Source organism: Alligator mississippiensis, chromosome 14 (genome assembly GCF_030867095.1).
Source record: "Alligator mississippiensis isolate rAllMis1 chromosome 14, rAllMis1, whole genome shotgun sequence".
Classification (NCBI taxonomy): domain Eukaryota; kingdom Metazoa; phylum Chordata; order Crocodylia; family Alligatoridae; genus Alligator; species Alligator mississippiensis.
In genome coordinates this window covers 31,697,851-31,717,567 of record NC_081837.1, presented here as the reverse complement: position 1 = coordinate 31,717,567, position 19,717 = coordinate 31,697,851, and the positions used below count along the sequence as shown (strand labels likewise).

Here is a 19,717-nt window from a genome sequence, read left to right as displayed (position 1 = left end):
TGGAAAGTTCATTAGTTTCCTATAGCACATATTTTGTATTAAAAAACACAACAAGCTAGGCAAAAATAATCGGAAATTGTCTCTTGTTCAGTCCTGTAGCCATTAAAATTGAATGGGCATCTCTTTTAATTCATAATATCGAGCTTCTTGAGCATCTTGGTAGTGCATCCAAGACTTCACTGAAAGTTATTTCCACACTTCAGTTACTTTTAAAATAGTTAAAAAGAGTCTGCAGGGCTATGGAATAGGAGGATCTAAGACAGAGCAAAACTGCAGAAGAAAGAATAGCCTGATTAGTGGAACATTAATACCATTAAAAGGGGAGCGGGTCATTAATACCTGTGGAATGAAGAGTTTAGAAGAATCAGGTAGATTATAATGAGCCATGAACGCAAGTGACTGTCACTGCTGCCTGAATAGAAATGCTGCTGCTGCCGCTGCCAGACAGCTTGTTTTAAACTTTGGGGGGAGCAGGAATCAAAGGCAGGGGTGCCACTGCATCACTTCATCCTCCCCACCTCACAGATCTGCCCCTGGAAATACCCATGTGGAGCTGGCCTCTACTCTGACATATAGTGCTTGTCTTTGGGAATATTCAGTGCAAAGGGGACGCTGAGGTCAGTCTTTTCAGCCGGCACCAGCTGCTTCAGAGTACATTCCAGCCCCCTCCCCGTTCCCCCCTTTCCCAGGACACAATTATAGAAAAATCTGCCCAGGAGAGAAGTTTCCTCTTAAACCTGTCAGACCATGGTTGGTTTGTGCCCTGAAGCAGATGTATTCACAGCCTTTCAGTTTATACAGGTAATAACTGAGAAAGTACAGCCTGTATTAGGATGGGAGATGGGTGACTAAATGAAAAACCGGAGGAAGCCTGCGCCGGCCAGGGAATGGTTCCAATAGCACCTGACTGATCCTGAGCTATTCCCATTAGGCCGTTAGATTTCTTCCCTTCTGCATCGTTAGGTTGGGCGCGTAACCTACAGCCGCTCCCTGTAGGGGCAATTTTCTTGCCATTTCCCAGTTGGTCTAATAAAAGGTATCATTTTGGAACCGAGAGTTCTAGTTTTTTGTCTTCTTGTCTCAGACCAAAATGACTACCAGGTACACCCCTGAGCCATTCCCTGTGGCACTCTAACCCCCGTCTGGGGGTGGTTAGGTCCCCTACAGAGCGTGAGGGACCTGCAACAGCTTCCACTACCAAACCTGAATTTCCTAGATATGACAACAGGGACTTGTCTTTGAAAATCCAGAGGATCAAAGGTCCACACAGCCAACAGTGTCACTCTACGGGATGTTCCAAAATGAGTGGATCCAGGTTATATTCTTTACTTCTCAACTAACAATTCTCCTCCCTGAAACTGCCTTGTCACGGCACCCTGCCTTTTCTTGCAAGGTCCTGTCTCCCTTCATTAGACCCAAACATGAAGGAAAGTTAAATGCATTGCCCATGATCCCCTGTGCCTTCTGCAATGTATAATATCTTGCAGTCCTACGAAACCATTTCCTTAACCTCTCTGGTTCTGCCGCAAAGCATCTATTAAACTAACCCCAGGGGATATTCCTGTGGTGCGCCAGCCAATCACTGCTTGCTCACTAGGCCTCCTAGGACATGGCCTGGGGGAGATGCAGGTAGCTCTTTCCAGTGACCAGCCCCATGTCTACTATTCAGTAGGGCGGCTGCTGCTGAGGGGGAAGTAGAGAACTAAGGATGTGGGGGCTGGAAGTGCTCTGGGTCATGTGCATGTGATGGTTTGGGAATAACCTCACTGATTTATACCGCAGTGGTATAAAACCAGCCAGAGAGGAAGCTGTTATTTATGCTGAGCACAGCCACAGTTTAAAAGGCACTGAGTTAACAGAGGTGTAGGGGAGTTGTGTACCTTGTCTTCGCTTATTCATGAAGAGCTGAGCAGAACTAAATACGGGAATGAGAGAAGGGAAGAGAACCTGTGGAGAAGAGCTAAGTAGGCTATGAATCATCTCACCTCCATGAGGCATCTCCCCCAGGACGGGCACAAAGGTAAGTCTTCCTAGCACATGGTGTCCTGCCCCACAAGACAGTCTGGGTAAGGTCAGCAGGAAATTCAGAGTGGCAGAACAGGAACAGGCCAGTTGCAAGACCCTTGCAAGGGCAGTACAGTCACTTCTGTACTGTAAATAGTCATATAGCACTTTCTGGAAATACATTTCCACTTCACAAGCCTCCAGATACTACAGAAGATATGCAAAAAGCCAGATCTGCATAACAGGAAACAGCAGAACAAGGAAAGGAAAATGGTGGAGTCTTTATTCAGGGATTTTCCTCTCTCTGGCAACCATGAGTGTATGTTTTTCAAGCCAGAAAACTTTTGAGTCTCTGCTCTCACCTCCCCACTTGTCCGTTTATTTGCTGTAACACTGCCATCCTGCGGGGGAAATGATATAGAAAAACAGACTGAATCAGGAACTTGGATCCTCTGCAGACACCTCCTTCAACTTGAGTTTGGTTTTAAAAGACCTCTGTGATATCAGAACCAGGGCATTTTCCAGTAAGGAAATCTGGATTTGTATCACTGAATCCTCCTCTAATGGTAAAGTTTTAGTGCTGGTCTAATTTTGCTCATCCAAATGCTTGTCTCCAAGTATTTTTGTGGGCAGCATGACTGAAGTATATGAATGCCTCACAGTGCATTTAAAGTAGTTTCCCCTCAGCACTCTGTAAGGAAAGGCAGATGGGGAAACTGAGGCACAGAAACACTAAGTAGCTTACCCAAGGTCACACAGGGAGCCTGTGGCCAAACAAGGAACTGAACTCCATCTACTAAGTCCTAAACTAATGTTCTTGCCACTGGACATCTTCCCTCTCCAGTCCTGAGTACTATGTGAGGCTTGCACTCACACTAATATTGCTATACCCCTTCAACTCAGTCATGGCAAGAGGTGTTGTGTGGAGGCAACTGCTTTGTATCCTCAGGTTCAGAAGCTGGCTCCAAGGAGCATGTATGTGTTCTCCCAAGGGCTTTGCTCCTGTGAAAGATTCTCCCACATGACACACAAGTTCATTAAAGCAAGCAATCCTGCAGACGCTCAAAAACTCAAAGACAGGCCCGCCCTGCAGTCAAGATGAATTCTGCCTCCACCCATCTCTGCTGGGGAGGCAGCACAGCAAGCCAGGCATCACAGAACTTCCTTGTAAGTTATGCTGAAAACAACTTTGCAGAAGATAAAAGATAATTCATCTAGTTTGGCCACAGACTCCCTGTGTGACCTTGAATAAGTTACTTAGTCTTTTTGTGCCTCAGTTTCCCATCTGCCTTTCCTTATAGGGTGCTGAGAGGCAACTACTTTAAATGCCCTGTGAAGCATCCGCATACTTCGGTCATGCTGTCCACAAACATACTTAGAGACAGGCATTTTTATGAACAAGATTAAATCAGAAATAAAGCTTTACCACTAGAGGAAGCTTTGTGTAGATTTAGAGGAAGTGCCTAAGTAGTGAAGATGACAGATAATATACACACTGGGCGTGTCTACATGTGCATTAATGCATTGTTGTTAAGCTTAGTACCAGTACCTATCATAACAGATGTTAACTCAATGCACAGTAACTGATGCTACTGTACAGTAGAGCTGGTGCATGGTCTTTTAGTGATGCTCATGCGTAGTAGACTAATCCCACCGGGCATTAGTACAGCTTTTGCTGTGATGCACTAATGCACAGCAGAATTAGTCTACTGAGCATTTAGTGTCTCGTGTAGACGTGCCCGCTGTTGACAATCTACACACAGTGTCCCTGGCATTATGCCCTGACCAGTACACCACCTTATCTCCCTCCCTCCATCCCTCTTGCTTAGAACTCTCCACTCTTCCCACAGGCGGAAATTTGAACACCTCCTCCTGCTCACTTTGTTGCTAGATTTCTCCATTCCCCCAATTTGCTTTGCTGTGGTCTGATGCCCTCTTCCCTTTTTGCTTGCCCTTGCTTATGATCACTACTTGTCAGGCTCACCTGTGTTGCCCTGTGCCCTGGCTGGGTTGTGTGTGGGTGCTTTGTGCCCTACTTCCAATGGTTGGCTTGCATTGTGCCTTGCTGTTGGCAGTACGATAAATCATAGAAAGTTAGGCATGCTCTAGGCATGCCTATGGGATAGGGCTCCACTGGCGACAGGTGTTTCCTTCATAAATTAAATTAGCTGCTTTGGGGCCTCTGGGGTTTCAGCTACCACTGGGCTCTGAAGAGCTCACTTAGCTGCAGGACTTCAGCATTGCCTAATCTGCTTTGAAAGCACCAATCAATGGAAATTTAGGTGCAGAGAGTTCTTGTATGATGCCGTCTATTTTAGTACCTATGTCCTTTTAGAAATCTGGCCCCTAACTTAAACTCTGAGTCTCAGTTCCCTATGTGTACAGTGTAGACAATGGCACTGGAGGGGGTGTGAAGATAAATATGTTAAAGACCCTGAGGTGTTCAGATACTACAGTGCAGGGGGCCAAGTAAGTATCTAGGGTTGACTCAGAAACTATAAATAAAGGGCAGCAGGTTGCAATTCCCTATTAAATAAGAATTCCAGAAATTGGAAGCAGGCAGTGTGGATTTACCAGAAAGTGCTCCAAAGAGCTGATGGTAAAAGCACAAACCCACATGGGGAATGGGAAAGGAGAAGCGATCAGACTAGAGTGCAGGAGTCTGCAGAATGGATTGGGAAACAGCCATAGAAAGGTTCAACAGGAATTGCAAGAGCTTCTACAGACCTGTTGGGGGAAGAAACTAAAAGAACATCTGGAGAGAAAACATGCTGATTAATATGAGGAAAGATCTGCAAATGAAGGACAAGGGAGGTATAGCTACGCTCTTTCAAACATCCATGCATAGTCACTGCATACACTTTGGAGTACAAGAACTGCCAAACAGAATCAGCCCTAGGGTCTGTCTAGCCCAGTATCTTACCTGGCAGAAGCATCAGAAAAAGGTGCAGTAATGGGATGGCTTGTCCTCCAGCTCTTGAGTTAGAGGTCAGGTTAAGTTCTGAAGTAAAAAGATTTAGATCCTATCCCAAGCCTTGATCTGTTCTGTTAGCATTCATTATAATGACTGTGCAAGTTCTTGTTATCCATATAAACTATAACCTCTTTTTGAGTCTGACTAAGCTCTTGACCTCTGTAATCCCTTTGAAAAACTACTTCCTCATCTGTAAGTCAAGTTGTTACACCACAGTGTCCAAGTATCTCCCGTATGTGAGGTAGCTGATCATATCTGGGAAATACTTTTGGCACCTTCATTTCAGGTCCTGAGGGATTTAGATAAAATCTGCATGGTATAACCATGTCCCTAGACCAGTGATTCTCAACCAGGGTGTTGTGACACCTTGGGGTACTTTGAGATCCTTTCAAGGGTGCTGCAGGACGTCATACAAAATTAACATTGTTAGATATGCAAAAATGATTCACAAGATCAATCCAGAGTGGTAAAAACATTTTGACCTGTTGTGGGCTTTCTGAGTTCATTGGAACAGAAACCTTTTTATTTACTTTTCTGTAGTCAAAAAATAAGTGAATACTAAAACTTGGCATTTTCTGAGGGGTATCTCAAGTCTAACAAAGGGTGCTTTAAGCCTAAAAAGTTTGAGGACCACTGCCCTAGACCCACCCAGTTTCTGAGTTTATTTAGTTAGGGTTGGTTGTTCAAAGGATTATAAAGGCTATATTGCACTCAGAGGCTACCACTAGCAGCTGTTTGCCACCAAAGTCAGGGTGCGCTGTAAACAAAGAGACCTTTCCCTGAGAGAATATGCTGTTTGCAGACACCAAAAGCCCAGCCTCTGTTTATAAGCATTGGCGTAATACATTTCATTCCCTGAACTGAAATGATTTAACCATCAGTGACAAAACAGCTTGACAGACAATTTTGCATCTGCCCTGGCAACAAGCCCAACGACTACAATTCACATCCCACAAGTGTAGATTTTGCTGTCACTGTGGCTGGAATCCCTCAGAAAGCAGCTTTCAGTGCAAATGTTAAACGTTCAGTTCTTTTAGTGTTGCAAAGTTTGTTCAATTGTGTTATCTGTACAAAGGGATAGTGTTTCTCCAAGGGTAGGGTTGTTCTATAGAGAAAAACATGGCTCTATTCTTTTCTAGCCAGAAGCAACCTCAGCACAGTCAAGGCGCTGGAAAAGAAAAGAGATGTATAAAAGCCCCGAAGAAAAGAATGCATTTTGGAATTCATGCCAGGGCAGTGGCAACATCTATTCTGTGAGGGTGATTCTCTTCTGTTCCCAAGGAAATGAAATTAGAGAGATTTTCCTCTGGGACTGAGTAACAAGCATTGGGGGTTTTTTCTTAAGCAAAGATGACAGTCTCATAGAGAATCCCCTCTCTGTGCACAATGAAACCTGTGGCTATATCGCTGAGTTCTTTCCCTCTGGAAGTGCAGCTGAGTCTTAACCATTCTGTCCTGACCTGAGGCCCTGAGCACCCAAGGGACAGGCTGTCATCACGACGGTTGCCTTCTGTCCCCAGCATAACCTCCTGCAGCTAAGTCAGTGGGGGCCAACCTTTTTGCAGGCATGCCACATACCAACTTCACATCTTCCGCAAAAACCACTATGATGATCTCCTCTCTGCCTTGTATGCTTTCTGCTTCCTACCCCGTGCCCACTGCCTGATCTACAGCTCTGCTTTCTGCTTCCTGCACACTGCCTGTCCCTTCCTGGATCTGCCGTGTGCCACTTGGGGCATGTGTGACACGGGTTGGTCACCCATGAGCTAAGTGATCCTCAGTGAGAAAAAAATCCCAGTATTCATTCCATACTTACAACTCTCCAGCATCAGCTTCTGGAAGAGACCACCACCTAGTGCCATGTTTGGGTATTGATCTGATACCCCTTGAGTCACTGAGCAGCACTGGAGCAGCATGCTGCTCAGTCAGCACAATCATTATGATGATGATTGATTATTTCTTATGTTGTGCGTCTTTAAAGCACCCACCGCTGTACTGTTCTAACGTCTGAAATTCACCATAGAGTGAATTTCCAGGCCTGTCTGCTGCCAGCCGAAGTAAGGATTTCCACAACAGCTGCTGCTTCTCTGTGCACACACTATCTTTGACAGTCACGAGTGCAAAACTGAGCTCCATCAGCAGAAACAACGTCACTGAGTTTAGCAGAGTAGAGGGGGCCCCCTTCTGAGACACCAAGGCCTTCAAGGAAATGATACACAAGCAAAGCCTGCAGCATCCAGGCTCTCCCTTAAGATCTCTCCTCCAGTTTCAGTACTGCTCCAGCCCAGCCACACTTCCCATGTAAGAAAAGCACAGTTGAGGGATTGTGTCCCATTTGCTACTTCAATTTAAACAAAACATCCTGGCTAAAGGAAATAAAAGTAGTAATAAAGGAGATTAGGTGTAAGCAAGAGCTAAAAAGGGGAAGCTGATCAAGATGATCACGAATTAGCCATTATAAAATGATGGCATTTGTGAAAGGGAAGCAAAATATGTCAATGTAAAAAAACCTCTGCCCCATAAGGTGAATGACAATAAGCAGGGACTCTTTAAAATATCCTATACATTTTGGCTATAGGTTAGGCCTGTTGCTAGATGAAGGCGGCAAAATTGTCAAGAATGGTGCAGAAGTGGCAAAGGTATCCAATAAGTATTTCTGTTCTGTATTTGGAAAAAAAAAGTGTGCTTTACATAGCTTATCACAGTTTAAAGTGATAAGCAAATACTCCCACTCCAACCGTAACTAGGAGGATGGTAAACATCGCCTACTAAGTTAAACGTTTAATCCGCACACCCAGCAAATTTGTAAATGAGTGTATTAGAAGAATTGGCCTAGCAACTCTCTGAATCTCTAATGTTGATTAACAAATTTTGAGAGAATGGAAGAAAGCCCATGTTGTGTCATGCTAACAGGCTGATGCAGATGACTGTAGGCCATTTAGCTTGACATACATGTATATCCCAGGCAAAATCAGGACACAGCTGGTCTGAGATGTAATCAGAAAAGAATGAAAGCAGGGGAGAATAATTAATGCACACCCACATTTTGGGGGGGGGGGAATTAAGTTACATTAAACAAATCCAATAGCATTTTTGATAAGATCACAAATTTAGCTCATAAAGATAACGGTGGGCACATGGGCCTTATAAATGGCATTTGGTTTATCATTGCGAAACATTCTGATTTAAAGGTTTACGTTATTATGAAGTATCTTATAACTTTAATACAAAAAAAAGCTGCTATACTTCAAAAAGTATTTTAAAAAGAAACGGTTCTAATAAAGATCTGCTGAGTTCTGCTCATGGCTCGATCCTGTTTCATATCTTTAGCAATAAGCTTGCAGCAAACATCTAAGCCATGGTTGGTACAGCTTTACAGGTGGCACAATGCAATCTGGATCATGTGCTAAATTTGGCTTCTTTGAACAACACACATTTTAACAGTGCTGCATGCGAGGACATGCAGGGAGGAACAAAGAATGAAGGTCATGTTAACAAAACAAGGCAGCATATCCTGGAAAACCATGACTGGAAAGGACATAGGGGTCATGGTAGAAACCGGGGAAGCATAAACTCCAGGCCCATAAAGAAGTGGGTGTGTGGACTGCTCTCTGGGTGCTTAGCCAAGGACGTACCCTGGCTTCACTGTCTCATGGGGCTAGCGCAGAGCCGGAAGGGCAGGGCCACCCTCAGGGGAGCAGAGTACCCTGAAGAGAGTTAGTGCAAGGAGCTGGGATGTGTTCATAGGGGAAGGTGTCTGGGGTAGGACAAGGGGGGTGACATTACTGCTGTGGGGAAGACGTCTGGAGTAGGACTAGGGGTGGCATTACTGCTGTGGAAGTGTCTGGAGTAGGAGTAGGGGTGGCATTACCGCTGTGGAGGTGTCTGGAATAGGACTAGGGGTGGCATTACTGCTGTGGAGGTGTCTGGAGTAGGACTAGGGGTGGCATTACCACTGTGGAGGTGTCTGGAATAGGACTAGGGGTGGCATTACTGCTGTGGAGGTGTCTAGAGTAGGACTAGGGGTGGCATTACCTCTGTGGAGGTGTCTGGAATAGGACTAGGGGTGGCATTACCGCTGTGGAGGTGTCTGGAATAGGACTAGGGGTGGCATTACCGCTGTGGAGGTGTCTGGAATAGGACTAGGGGTGGCATTACTGCTGTGGAGGTGTCTGGAGTAGGACTAGGGGTGGCATTACCGCTGTGGAGGTGTCTGGAATAGGACTAGGGGTGGCATTACTGCTGTGGAGGTGTCTGGAGTAGGACTAGGGGTGGCATTACCGCTGTGGAGGTGTCTGGAATAGGACTGGGGTGGCATTACCACTGTGGAGGTGTCTAGAGTAGGATTAGGGAGGTGGCATTACTGCTGTGGGAAAGACGTCTGGAGTAGGACTAGGGGTGGCATTACTGCTGTGGAGGTGTCTGGAGTAGGACTAGGGGTGGCATTACTGCTGCAGGGAAGGTGTCTGGAGTAGGATCAGGGGATGGCATTACTGCTGCAGGGAAGATGTCTGGAGTATTAGGGGGTGGCATTACTGCTGCAGGGAAGATGTCTGGAGTAGGATTAGGGGGTGGCATTACTGCTGCAGGGAAGGTGTCTGGAGTAGGATCAGGGGATGGCATTACTGCTGCAGGGAAGATGTCTGGAGTAGGATTAGGGGGTGGCATTACTGCTGCAGGGAAGGTGTCTGGAGTAGGACGGGGTGGTGGCACTACGGCTGCATGTGACACTGCGGCGATGCCCCGGGGGGGGGGGGGGGGGGAATGCCGCCTCGCCCCCAGCGCCCCCGTTGAAGAGGCGATGCCACCAAGCGAGGCGGGCGAGGCGCGGGGCAGTCCCGTCCCCTCAGCCCCCGCTCGGGCCGCCCGGGCGCTTCTGTCCTCAGAGCCCGGCGGCGGCGGGGCTGGGACACGCGGGGCTCGCGGCGGTGCCCTCGGGGGAGGCGCCGGGATGCCGGCCGGGGCCGGCCCTCGCTCGCTCGCTCCCTCCCCCAGGTGCGGCGCTGCGCTGCGCGGCGCGGCGCTGGAAACCGAAAGTGCGGCGGGGACGGACATGGACGTGCGCGGCTTCACCACCCGCCTGCGGAGAAGCCTCCGGCGCCGCCTGGAGCGCAGAGGTGAGGCCGGCCGGGCGGGCGGGCGCGGAGCAGAGCGCGGCCAGGTGCGGCCGCGGGGCGGGATCGGGCCCGGGGCAGCCTCGCTCGCAGCCCCGCACCCGGGCCCTCCCCTCCCCTCCCCTCCACCGGCCCCTTCCTCGGCCGCGCGTTACACCGCGCCCCTGCGGACACACACGTGCAGGGCAATGATCACCGGGTAGAAAAATGCCTTTGGGAAGTGCCCTCAAGTTAGCGCTTGAAAAGGTGCGGCGGCTCCACGGCTGGTTTGCAGCCAGGTTTCGCTGGGAAGCGCAGCGCAGCGGGTCCCTTAGGTACGAGGATCAGGCCATTGACCGGTGAGTCCTGCAGTACGTGCGGACTGGCTGCGTGTGCACAGGGATGATAAAACACAAAGATCCAGCGATAGCCCCCAAAGCCTGGAATAGACTCCCTCCAGAAGTGGTGCAGGCATCTACTCTGCACACTTTTTCAAGAAACATTTGGATGCTTATCTTGCCGGGATCCTATGACCCCAGCTGACTTTCTGCCCCTGGGGCGGGGGGCTGGACCCGATGATCTTACAAGGTCCCTTCCAGCCCTAACCTCTATGAAAGCTATGTTTCCTGTTACACGTGCAAATTCAAGCTGCATAGCAACTAGCTATAGGGTTGTGACACATTTTCCAGCTTTTGCTTTATAGCTGGATGGACCTTTTTGTGGTGGGACAGTTACTTTGTATGTGCAGCCTGTCTTGAATTAATTGCAGAATTAACCAGTTAATTAGATAATTTCTGTAACATAAAGCGGGGGTCATGTGTGGTATCTGTCCAGACTTTAGGGTAGGGAAGTATCCCAGTACTCTGCAGTCTTTAATTCCCTTGTTTAAGCCCCTGCTACATGTTACATGTATTGTGCAGTTAATAGTATAATATATTTAGATGGGTCACAGGTGCAAAGGAAGCCTGGCTTTGCTTGCAAAGTAATTATTGTGGGATTAACTGGTTAATTGTGTAATAAATTTAGAACGACCAGTAATTATCACATGATAAAAATGACTGTCCAGCTATCAAAAGAACCAACCAGCTTTAAAGTTAGTGCTTGAAAATGTGTAACAACTCTATAGCTGCTTTCTGTCCAGTTTTAATTTGAATGTGTAGTAGGGCCCTTACACTGTGAATAATGCTCCTGCAATAGGGTTGAAGCATTGCTGTGGCCATCGCAAAATGCGTCTGAAGCGGGTGTTTTTGGTGATATGTTTTATTGGTTATAGATTTTATTGGATCAGTAAAGCTATCCCCAGGAAGGCCTTGCATCTCACAGCATTTCTTTAAGGCAGGGCAGTTCTGATCCCCATTTTCCAGATGGTGAATGAGGCAGAAAGAGTCGCACCGGATGCACTGAACTAAACCCCTTGCCTCCAAGACTCTGCCCCTATCTGGGTCCAGCTCCATCAGCCCTGGAGATAGCAGCCTCAATAAGGAGGTCAGAATTGTAGCTCTGGGCAAATATTTTCACCCTAATTAGAAAACTGGGAGTTGTGAGCATTTGCCATTTATGGTGGCTTTACAAGATATTGTCACAGGACTTTGGCCTTGGCAATTAGAGAGGCTGTTTACCACCTGCTTTTAACATCCTAGATACCTTGAATGGGGGAAATGGCCTGGCTGAATAATAGACATAAGGAAGAAGCTATATCCTGAGACATGGTGGTGGCTGGGCAGTCTTTCTGCCATGCGGGGCTGAGGTGTCACTCAGAGAAAAACAGAGCCGACGAACCAATCTTGCTGCAGTGTGTGTGCCTATTTCCTCTGTGTTGCGTGGGCTGAAGCTTTGAGTTCCCTGGCTTTTTGGGGGGAGGCTGGTTTTGATATTTTTTTTTAAATGTTTGTGGAATCAAAAATGTTAGATAAAACAAAACCCATTTCCTCTTCACTGGGCAGGTGGGTGGCTGCATGTTGCAAACAGAGTACGAAGCAAAACTCGGCTGCTTTACAACAGCAGCTGGAGAATTGGAACTTTTTATGCAAATGATTCTAAACTATTACAATAATTATTTGTTTTAAGCCCTGATGGCTTCACTGTGGGAACCAGTAGGCCCTGTGGAGCTGGCAGGGGTGTAGGAAGCCTGAAGATTGTTTCTAGTTCTGATCTCACACAGGCAAGAAGGAAAACTTCCCTTCTGCACCCCATACTTCAACACTGTCAAGGATCTAGGGGGATGCAGGTAGGGCTTATCTGCAAATGGGATTTACATGGATTTTTAATGCAGCTGAGTCAGAAGCCAGTCTAGTTAGGCTGGTGCAATTGCAGGAAGTAGACTGGACGTCTTTTTGACACTCTCCCTGCCCTTCAATAGTGCTGTACCAGGCAAGGCAAGAAAGAGGCTGAACTTGGTTGCACCTGCATGGAGCAGACAGCTGCGGTGCTGGAACCCCTTTCTGTTCACTCCAAGCACCTCCTTTTCCAGCCAAATAGACAGAGCTCTGCGAATAGGAAGGAGACTCTTCTGGGATGACGACACAACCTTGCTCTCTGCCTTCTTATGTACCACACCTTCCCCGGCAGGGCTGTTTCCCGTGTGCATTCCTATCACCCATTTAAAACCAGAAGAGACCTGTTTCTTCCTTCCTCAGAATCCTTCCTGCATTCATTTGCACCCTGGTAGCTGCTTCCACATCTCAATAACCAAAGGGAGCCAATTTCAGCTGACCACCTCAACCCCTTATTCACTGCCCCAGCCACCCAAAAGCCTGCAGTCAACAGGGCAGGCTTCATGAGTTGCTGGGAAGGGAAAGGGTCTTGGGTGATTGTATTTCCCTGGCCTTAAACTCTGTACTGGCCTTAAACCCTTTTTTTACAGAAGCAGGGATCTTCCCTTCCAGGCTCAGAAGCTTCCTCAGTGTCATATGAATTGGTTAGTGTTTGTAAAAGTGCACTGTAGATCAAGGATTTGGCCATGCTGTAGTGCTAATTGAATTTGTGAGCAGTTCTTCTCACATCTGGCTTTTTAGGCTGTTGTAATGGCATCCACTCTCCTGGTTCTTTCCCTCATAGGGAATTATGACCTTGGCTGTAACTGTGTGAGTTCAGTGCACTATTTGATTGTGTGTGCATGGGACCTTTAACCACGCTGGTCTCACCAGGTTGGCTAGGTCTCCTTTCTCCTGATTTTCTGTGCAGAGTAGTCTGTCCTGCTAAGGGACTCTGGGATAGCTGCTTAGATTTTTCTCAGCATACTCTGATCTAATACACGTCATAAGAGTAGATGTGGATGTATTTGTGGCTTTGGTGGCTGCCGAGTTGCTTAATGGAGTATGAGGAACTGTTTAACTTGTTTCTAATGAAGGTGACTCATTTGCAAGGTGCAGTTTTGTAAACTATACTTGCACCTAACCCAGGCTGTTTTACAAGTGGCAGGATTTTAAAAGAGAGCCATCTGCTATTGCTTAGTCCCCGGGAATGTGGTGAAGGGATTTGGACAGAAGTCTTCTCTATCTTGTCACCAGTGAATACTGACGTGGTAGTACTTTTCTTTTAAATCTAGACTTGACTGAGCTCTAGAGGACATACAGTGGCGATCAAAACTGCATGGTTCTGTAGGGATAGGCTAGATGTGGTGGAACTAGGCTTCGTTTTACATGTGGGAGTTGTGTTGTTGGAAAACAAATACCTGGATTCTGCCTCCTCCAGTTCACACGGGTCTTGCAGTTAGCTGCGGCAACAGCTTACTGATCTGCTGACAAGGAGAGTGCGTTCCAGTCAAAAGGCACCCAGAGCTGCTTCACACAGGAACTGGCCCGAAACATTCACTCTCTATTTATCAGTTGCCACGTGCCCTCCATTGTGTGTGACAACGCTGCTCTTCCAGGAACTTCAGAGCCAACTGCTGAGCCTGGCCACAGCCTATACATGGCAAATCTAATCTTTTTTTAGGAAAGAACATATTCGTCTAGGTGCCCAGTGGATGAAGAGACATCTGCATTTAATGGCAATTCCAAGCAACAGTCAGGCCAGTGGCAATACTGCTGGCATATGCACCTTGCATAACCATCACAGGGAAGTACAGGCTTGCTCTATTGCCCAGGGATAGGAGTGTGTCACCTGTAATGCTGCAGTCCACCTGCCCAAAGCAAACAAGGGATGTGTTTGTACTGCCTAGCTCCTGTTCGAGACACTCCCCTGCTCCTAGCTTCTCTCTTGCTTCTGCCCTTTCCATCAGCTAAGTCAGATTTGCCCTCTTGTTTTTCGCCTTCCTGCGTGCGAGAATTTATTGGGGGGTAAAGATAAATTTGCTTCCCGAGAGGGACAACTTTCAAGTTTCGCTGGGAAGAGCGTGGTGAACACTGAGCAGATCTGGGAAATGGATTGCTTTTTGTTATCCCATTCTGGCTTCTCCGAATTTGGCTCCTGGAAATAAATCTCTTCCCTTCCTTAGAGGGGACTGTTCCTTCCTGGGTCACTGGTGGTGGGAGGCATTGTGGAGATGGTAATAGCAGGGTTGCTGTCTACACTGGAATTGCACTGTGGATATATAGAGACTTTCTGTCCCCACCATCTCAGAAGTAAACAGATGAGCAAAAGTGGCAGGTTTTGGCGCTGAAAGTAACTCTGCTCAGGGAAATAGGTGATGCAATTCTGCTCAGGAAAATAGGTGATGCCCCAGTGAGCCACCTCTCTTCACCTATGTAATCTGTTCTGTCAGGACAAGTTTGCATTGGAGAGTGTAAGCACAGAGGTAGGAGAGCAGCATGAATGAAGGCCATTGAGTAATTGGGAGCTGAAGGGAGACAGGCAATCAAAGGACTTAAGGTTCCCCCACACTCATGTGGGAGGGGTGAGGAGGAAGGAAGGAAGGAAGGAAGGAAAGGGGGAGGGGAGGGAAAGAGAAGAGAGAATAGGGAGAATCTTGTTGCAAAGCTGGCTTATTGCTCGTGTCATATTTCCTTGTGCTGGTTCTGGCATTTCAGCGTTAGTACGGGGTCTGATGTTGCTGTGGCATCTGGATCAGGCTCTAGCATGTCTTTCTGACCTAAGATTGTCAGTGCCACCTAAGACAAGGATATTCCTTCCTTAAGAATACATAACCAGAGCATGGGGACTGGGAGAGGTCAGGTACCAGCTTACATGGAGCGTGCTGCACCCTTGCTCTTCCTCTGAATGGAGAGGAATAGGATTGTCAGTGGCCTATTAGAAGCACCCTACATGTGAGAGGCCATTAGAGAGGGCTGATGCCAGATGTGAAAGCCAGCCCTTGCGCTCCAGGTAGAGGGAAAAGGGACGTGAGGATGTCCAGTACTCTACCGTACATCTGGGCATCGTAGGTCCCACATGCTCCATAAGCTGATGAGATAGGGACTGAGCCACCACTGGATCCTCAGATTCCTTCTCCTCCTCTTTACTTGCAGTTGATGCCAAGAAGAGGGATAGGGATTGGAGAACAATGTACTTTGTAATGATAGCTACAGTTTTAAGTCTGAAGTTGTATGAACCAAGGCATCATTCTTGCTTAAAATAAGATGGGTATCATCCAAGAGAGCTGCAGGGCAGCAACTCAGCTGCAAGCATGGCTCCATAGTTAGCATTTTTTATTGCTGTATTCTGAAAGGGGCAGACACCAGGCCCAGATATCACCATGCCATGTGTGCTCAGCTCTGCTTGCAGCAGTTTTGTCAAGAACAGGCAGGTCTCAGCTAGCTGGATATCTGACCAACACTGAACCCTAGATCAGAGCGGGTGGTGGGTTTTAGACACTGGCCGTAGAGACTGTAAATTAGCCAGGCTCAGAAGTGGCATGAGAGTGGGAGCATAGCTCCGAAATTTCCAGTAGACAACATGGCTTTGTTTTAAAAACATTAAAAACTTGCAACTTTCATCCTGGAAAAAGGTTGTTCTCCCCACACCCCAGCTCGTCGCTCTCTGGAATGGCTTGAGTGTTCCTGCTCCAGCTTGCAAGCCTTGCCCCTGGCCCTTGGAGCTGGGAGCAGGTGAGGAATTTCCTAGTCTCAGGTGAGAGATTTGGAAAGCCACGAGCAACTGCAGAGCCGAGGAAGTTACTATGGAAACTCTGGAAGTTACTACAATAACCCTTGTCTTACCATGATAATACATTTAACCTGGTTCCAGTGTTGCCAATCACTTGTGTTTCAAAAACAATAAATTGTATTCCTCCAGGATCACACTCGCTCGACTTAAACACCGTGAGGCTTTGAAGGGTAATGTGCTGGGTTCTCTGTATTTGACCCTGGAGTTCTGAGCCTTTGGGTAGAACATTTTCCCACCTTTCTTCACAACCAGCAGAGCTGGAAACTTATTTTGAAATGAAAAATGAGAGTCTTGTGGCATCACTTGTTTCCCAGAGTTGGAGCTTCAAAAAAAAAAACAAAACAATCCAAGAAAACCCCCAAGAGATACCACTATAAAAAGCATGAGAGTTGAGAACCTGTTGTCAGGACTGACTGATGAAATCTGTGGATTTGGTTTAATTTTTATTGGAGTCTTTTTGGGTAGTTTGAACATGAACTGTTCGGGTTTTTTTAATTAAATGATAATGAAAACTGCACTCTTTTCTCACCTTCAGCTTTCCTTTCAAGACCTTTTTCATTCTCTTTCAAGCATCCAAGCCTGGCACACTGACCTTTGATGTTACGTGAGGGCTGACAGCACAGCCAAATCTAAATTCAGAGTGGTTTGGAAACCGAGCTTTAGCTGTATTTCTATACTTCCAGTGACGGTGTGATGGCAGCACAGGTGGGCTTGACTCTGCTAGTTTTAACTAGCTAGCTCAGGGACCCGGAGCAGCAAAGATGTGGTGGCCTAGGCTTCAGTGCAGGTTAGCCACCCAACTACTAACATATAAGGTTAGCCACCCAACTACTAACACATAAGGTCCCCAGGAGGCAAGGCTTGCCAGCCTGAGCTGAAACCAGAGCCTCTGCCTCTTTCCTGCTATTGTTATCCTGGCTGGCCAGATTAAAGCTATATTTGAACCGTCACTGTGCTGTGTAGACACACTCCAAAAGCCAACTAAGGGCTGTGTCACCTGCTCCCAGCACAGCTGCAGGGCTAATTTGTGGGGACTATGGTGCTCTTAGTCCTTGTAGCTTTTTATGTTCAGTTTTGAGCTATTGTTCTTTAATCCCCACTTGTCCCCTTTTCCCACACTGGCGAGTCAGTTTAGACTGGGAGCTGTCCACTACTCTGTGCTTGGTCACAGCCTGTCACAAGGGGGCTGTGATGGTGGCTGACGGTTAGGCCGCTGGCAGACATTCAGTTAAAGGTGCAATGGGATCTGATCCCAATAATTGTGTTTTCTTCCATGGCATGTGCATTGTGGCATCAGTAATCAGATCCCCATCACACCCTTATTGCCAGCACTGGGATCCTGATCGTGATCCTGGGCTTCCCTTGCATGAGTAAGTAGAAAGCCAGGTACACAGTATAAGCAGCAAGCTGGGAGCCCCTTTCAGCTGGCTGGTGCTCCTAGCCTTGGAAGTGCACCGGCCACTTGTTCAATTTAAGGCATGATAGGAACCAGCCACAAAATTATTACACATATTTTATGTGATCACTTTATGGCTTACTCCCCATTTTGTTGCGACTATTCACATCTTAAGTGTAATGCCTGGCAGGGGCCTAAGGACCTGCATGGTTAAGAACAAAACATTTCATGAGAATCTCGCGTTTTTAAATGGAAACTAAGTTTCAGCTCCTTGGTAGAAATTTGATTTCTTGAGTCTCTGAAACCAGAAGACACATAAAAATAGCCCCAAACGTTTTGATTTATTTAAAAATCTGGCTTAATTTTAAGACGGTTTTTAGGTGAGGTGGTATTGTAACACAGGCCTTGACACCCTTTGCATCTTCCGTGTGCCTGGCTGTGTTGCTGCTAGGAGGTGCCTCATCCTGGTCCTTTCTTCACTTACTTTGCCCTGCATTCAGAATCAGCTGTAGAAGTTGAACACACCCAGCTCTGAGTGACTACAGGATCCACAGGCTTGCAGCAGACTTTTTGAGAGTGACTTGGGCAACCTTAAGCACAGTTTCACATCCCAGTATTGCTGCTGTTTCCAATTCCCCGCTCTCCGGAAGCTGCCAGGCAGTTTTTCCTACACCCAGTAGGATTTCCTTTTTCCCTTAACAAACTCATTAAAAGCCCTTTTTATTCTCCCTGTATGGTATTAACTCAGTCTGCCTTAGCAGCAGTCCTTATTGGTTTCTGTCCAAGTTCTGACCCAGCGTCTGTGTCCATGATTTCCATCTCCTGGTTCTCATACAGGACCCAGTGGCCTGTGCTCTGCTGTCTGAGCTGAATTCAGGATCATTGAAGCCATCTTAAGGACTGATGTGGGGTGGGGAGAGTTTAGAAATTGCTCTGCACCTCTCATTCTGGTGTAAGGACAATTCACTGCCTGTCCTGTCATCATTCACTCTAACTTTTGGTTACAGAAGGAAATCAGGAGTCACCTGCTGAGGATTGCGCACCCGAGGCTCCAAGAAAAGCAGGAGAGCGAAGTTCCCTCTCTTGTCTAGGAGGACAATTCTTCTTTGAGTATTTAGTTGTGGTTTCACTAAAGAAGAAGTCAGGAGGAGATTATGAGCCCACAATAACCTATCAGTTCCCTAAGGTAAGGAGCTGGGCCTGCCCTGCAAACAGAATGTGCGTGTATTTATTAGACATCACCGCCAAACCCATGGGCTTCCCTAAGCAATAGGGCTTTTATAACTTACTCGTGTGGGGAGTAAACTGGTCCCCAAATGGATTCAGAATAAGGAAACAAAGGAGACCAAACTGAAAAGAGGAACCCCACATTCTGAAATTCTCTTTTCACCTGCCCTGAGCTTCACTGGGCATGAGCTGTAGCATGGAAGATTTCAAGGGGATTGACACCTTTTGTGTGAAATGTGGAGGCAAAAATTGTGCTTCTTATTGGAAGCTAGATTACCTTAGGAGGGGCACCCTGCTCTGGGGCACATCTTTGCTGCATTTATCATAGTACCAACAGGTTTGTGAAGAAGTTTCGTTGTTAACACTGGAAAGCAGGACACAAATCCCTGATGGGAACAATGAGAGCAGCAGTCCTTGAGTCGCAAGTGAATGGAGGAAAGAAGAGGAGAGTAAAACAGTTCTTATTTCTATAGCTGCAAATTCTTTTGCCCATGACAATTCATAGCATCTGAGCTCTGCATTTCTCTTCCTGCTCCCCAAAAGAAAAACTTGAATTCCCATTAATGCTGGCAGGCTTTATTTTGCTTTCCACATGAGGGCTTAATTAATATTCTAATAAGAGTCTTTTCCTTGGAGACTTGGGCTAGGTCATGCCCCATTAGTACCAGTTCAAGTTATTTATGACCTCTGATGGTAAGGAGGCTACATTGTTTATACCATTATGGTGTAAATTAGGTTGGCACAATCTGGTCACTTCCCACTATCAGCAGAGCCTGTGGAAGCATGGAGTGCTTGTAAGTAATAGTCTTCCTTGAGTCCTTTTGGGGTTCATGGCCCTGCTTCTGTAGGATTGTGCATTATAGAAGCTAGGGAATCTGGCTGCTGTATTGGATTGCCTCTTATTGACCTTATGCTGCCTCATTTCCAGCTTTGAATGCTTTATTTTCAGACATAGTGGTGTCTCTGAGCCATGTACAT

General features: G+C 46.9%; 1 protein-coding gene across 2 annotated transcripts in view; it reads left to right on the top strand.

The window, feature by feature from the left end:
• Positions 1-1,893: 1,893 nt before the first annotated feature.
• Positions 1,894-19,717, top strand: part of DENND2D (DENN domain containing 2D) — a 40,082-nt gene continuing 22,258 nt past the window's right edge. The window contains exons 1-2 of one of the 2 annotated variants that reach the window (XM_019492551.2): positions 1,894-2,020; positions 18,520-18,698. In XM_019492551.2, coding sequence (XP_019348096.1) covers positions 1,972-2,020; positions 18,520-18,698 — 228 coding nt within the window. In that variant the 5' untranslated portion in view covers positions 1,894-1,971. Of the gene's footprint in view, positions 2,021-9,924; positions 10,096-18,519; positions 18,699-19,717 lie in introns of those variants that run through there. The other variant, XM_006266095.4, reaches the window with a different exon arrangement.